This window comes from Glycine soja, chromosome 17 (genome assembly GCF_004193775.1).
Source record: "Glycine soja cultivar W05 chromosome 17, ASM419377v2, whole genome shotgun sequence".
NCBI lineage: Eukaryota > Viridiplantae > Streptophyta > Magnoliopsida > Fabales > Fabaceae > Glycine > Glycine soja.
This window is the reverse complement of record NC_041018.1, coordinates 31,815,385-31,817,949: the sequence shown is the minus strand read 5'-3', so window position 1 is coordinate 31,817,949 and position 2,565 is coordinate 31,815,385. Positions and strand designations below refer to the sequence as shown.

Here is a 2,565-nt window from a genome sequence, read left to right as displayed (position 1 = left end):
GGGCCTAGGCTTTAGGGTTTTCTCCTTGTTTGGGCATGTCTTTTGTTACCACAAATATATAAATGTACAATCCTTCTTCATTTTCTCTTGCACTGTCGTCCATTTTCATTCTTTTGCATATTTATTTTTGTTGTGATTAAATGGTATAGATCCGACAATGATTCCTATGAAGGTAATGATACCGAGGACCTAGACGTCAATTTTGAGCAACCGGTAAACCAAGCTGAGGATGAAGAAGATGAGGATTGAGGGCTTCCCCTAGAGCTAAAAAGAATGGTCGAACAAGTAGATTGGGAAGTGAAACCACACCAAAAAGAAACAGAGATCGTAAACTTGGGTGTTGGCAAAGAAAGAAAAGAGGTGCAGGTTGGCAAGGGCATGACCACACATATCCAGGATGAATTGGTGGCTCTGCTGTGAGACTACTAAGACATCTTCGCTTGGTCATACCAAGATATGCTCGGCTTGAGTCCCGACATCGTGCAACATAGATTACCTTTGAATCCCGAGTGTTCCCCGGTAAAGCAAAAACTGAGAAGGATGAAGCCCGAGTTGTTCTTAAAGATAAAATAATAGGTGAAAAAGCAGTTTGACACTGGCTTTTTGGATGTGGCTCGATACCCGGAGTGGGTTGCCAACATTGTGCTAGTCCCCAAGAAGGATGGGAAAGTGCGAATGTGCGTGGACTATCGAGATCTAAAATGAGCCAGTCCAAAGGATAACTTTCCTTTATCGCACATCAATGTCCTCGTAAATAACACGACAAATTATGCTTTGTTTTCTTTCATGGACGGGTTCTCAGGCTACAACCAAATAAAGATGGCACCAGAGGACATGGAGAAGACAACCTTGGTCACCCTTTGGGGAACGTTCTACTACAAAGTAATGTTCTTTGGGCTTAAGAACGTTGGGGCAACCTACCAACGGGCTATGGTATCATTGTTCAATGACATGATGCACAAAGAAATAGAGGTCTACGTGGATGATATGATTGCCAAATCGAGGACCGAGGAGGAACACCTTGTCAACTTACAAAAGTTGTTCGAGAGGCTACATAAGTACTGATTAAGGTTGAATCCCACAAAATGCCCTTTCAGGGTCAAGTCAGGAAAGTTGCTTGGCTTTATTGTAAGCCAGAAAGGGATACAAGTGGACCCATACAAGGTGAAAGCCATCCTCGAAATGCCCGAGCCACGCACTGAGAAGTAGGTCCGAGGCTTCCTAGGACGTCTGAACTACATAGCGAGGTTCATATCGCAACTGACCGCTACTTGTGAGCCTCTCTTCAAGCTATTGCATAAGAACTAGTCCGTCCATTGGAGTGACAACTGCCAAGTGGCGTTCAGAAGGATTAACCAATGCCTTATGAATCCTCCTGTGCTTGTGACGTTGGTGCCCAAAAGACCCCTCATCCTATATATGACTGTGTTGGATAAGTCGATGGGGTGCATGTTGGGGCAACATGACGAGTTCGGAAAGAGGGAACGGGCCATCTACTACCTGAGCAAGAAGTTCATGGCATATGAAATAAACTATTCTTTGCTTGAAAAGACATGTTGCACCCTGGTGTGGGCAGCCCACCATTTAAGGCAGTACATGCTGAGCTACACCACTTGGTTGGTGTCCAAGATGGACCCAGTCAAGTACATATTTGAAAAACCCACTCTCACCGGACGGATCACTCGGTGGAAGGTTCTATTGTCGAAATTCGACATTGTTTATGTCACTCAAAATGTGATAAAGGGAAGCGCCCTGGCAGATTACCTGGCTCAACAGCCCATCAACGACTACCAGCCTATGCATCCAAAATTCCCGAATGAGGACATCATGGCCTTGTTTGAGGTGGAAGTAGAGGATGAAGACAAGGACAAGTGGATTGTGTTGTTCGATGGTGCATCCAACGCACTAGGCCATGGAGTAGGGGCAGTTTTGGTTACCCCTGACGACCAATGTATACCCTTTATGGCTAGATTAGGTTTTGACTGCATGAACAACATGGCTGAATACGAGGCATGCGCCCTTGGGATCCAAGCGGCAATTGACTTCAAGGTCAAGTTGCTCAGGTGTATGGAGACTCAGCCTTAGTGATCCACCAATTGAAAGGAGAACGGGAGACCAGGGATCACAAGTTGATACCCTACCAGGCCCACATTGGAAAATTGATTGGGTACTTCGATGATATCTCCTTTCATCACATTCCCAGAGAGGAGAATCAAATGGCTGATGCACTTGCCACTTTAGCATCCATGTTTCAGCTGACCCCGCATGGGGACTTGCCGTACATCGAATTCAGATGTCGTAGCAAACCCGCACATTATTGCTTGATTGAAGAGGAGCAAGATGGTAAACCCTAGTATTTCGATATCAAGCGATACATCGAAGACAAGGAGTACCAACGGGAGGCTTCTGACAACGACAAGAGAACGTTGTGAAGGTTAGTAGCCGGCTTCTTCCTGAGTAGAAATATCCAATACAAGAGGAACCATGATATGGTTTTGCTCTGATGTGTGGATGCCAGTGAGACTGAGTAAATGCTAGTGGAAGTTCATGAGGGGTCTTTTAGAA

The 2,565-nt window shown here is 45.4% G+C and overlaps 1 protein-coding gene across 1 annotated transcript; it reads left to right on the top strand.

Annotated features, from left to right (window-relative positions):
* The first annotated feature begins 1,629 nt into the window (after positions 1-1,629).
* On the top strand, positions 1,630-2,354 carry LOC114391643. Its single transcript, XM_028352626.1, has 2 exons — positions 1,630-2,063; positions 2,204-2,354. Exons 1-2 carry the CDS (start codon positions 1,630-1,632, stop codon positions 2,352-2,354), a joined length of 585 nt encoding a protein of 194 aa, XP_028208427.1.
* The last annotated feature ends 211 nt before the right edge of the window (positions 2,355-2,565 follow it).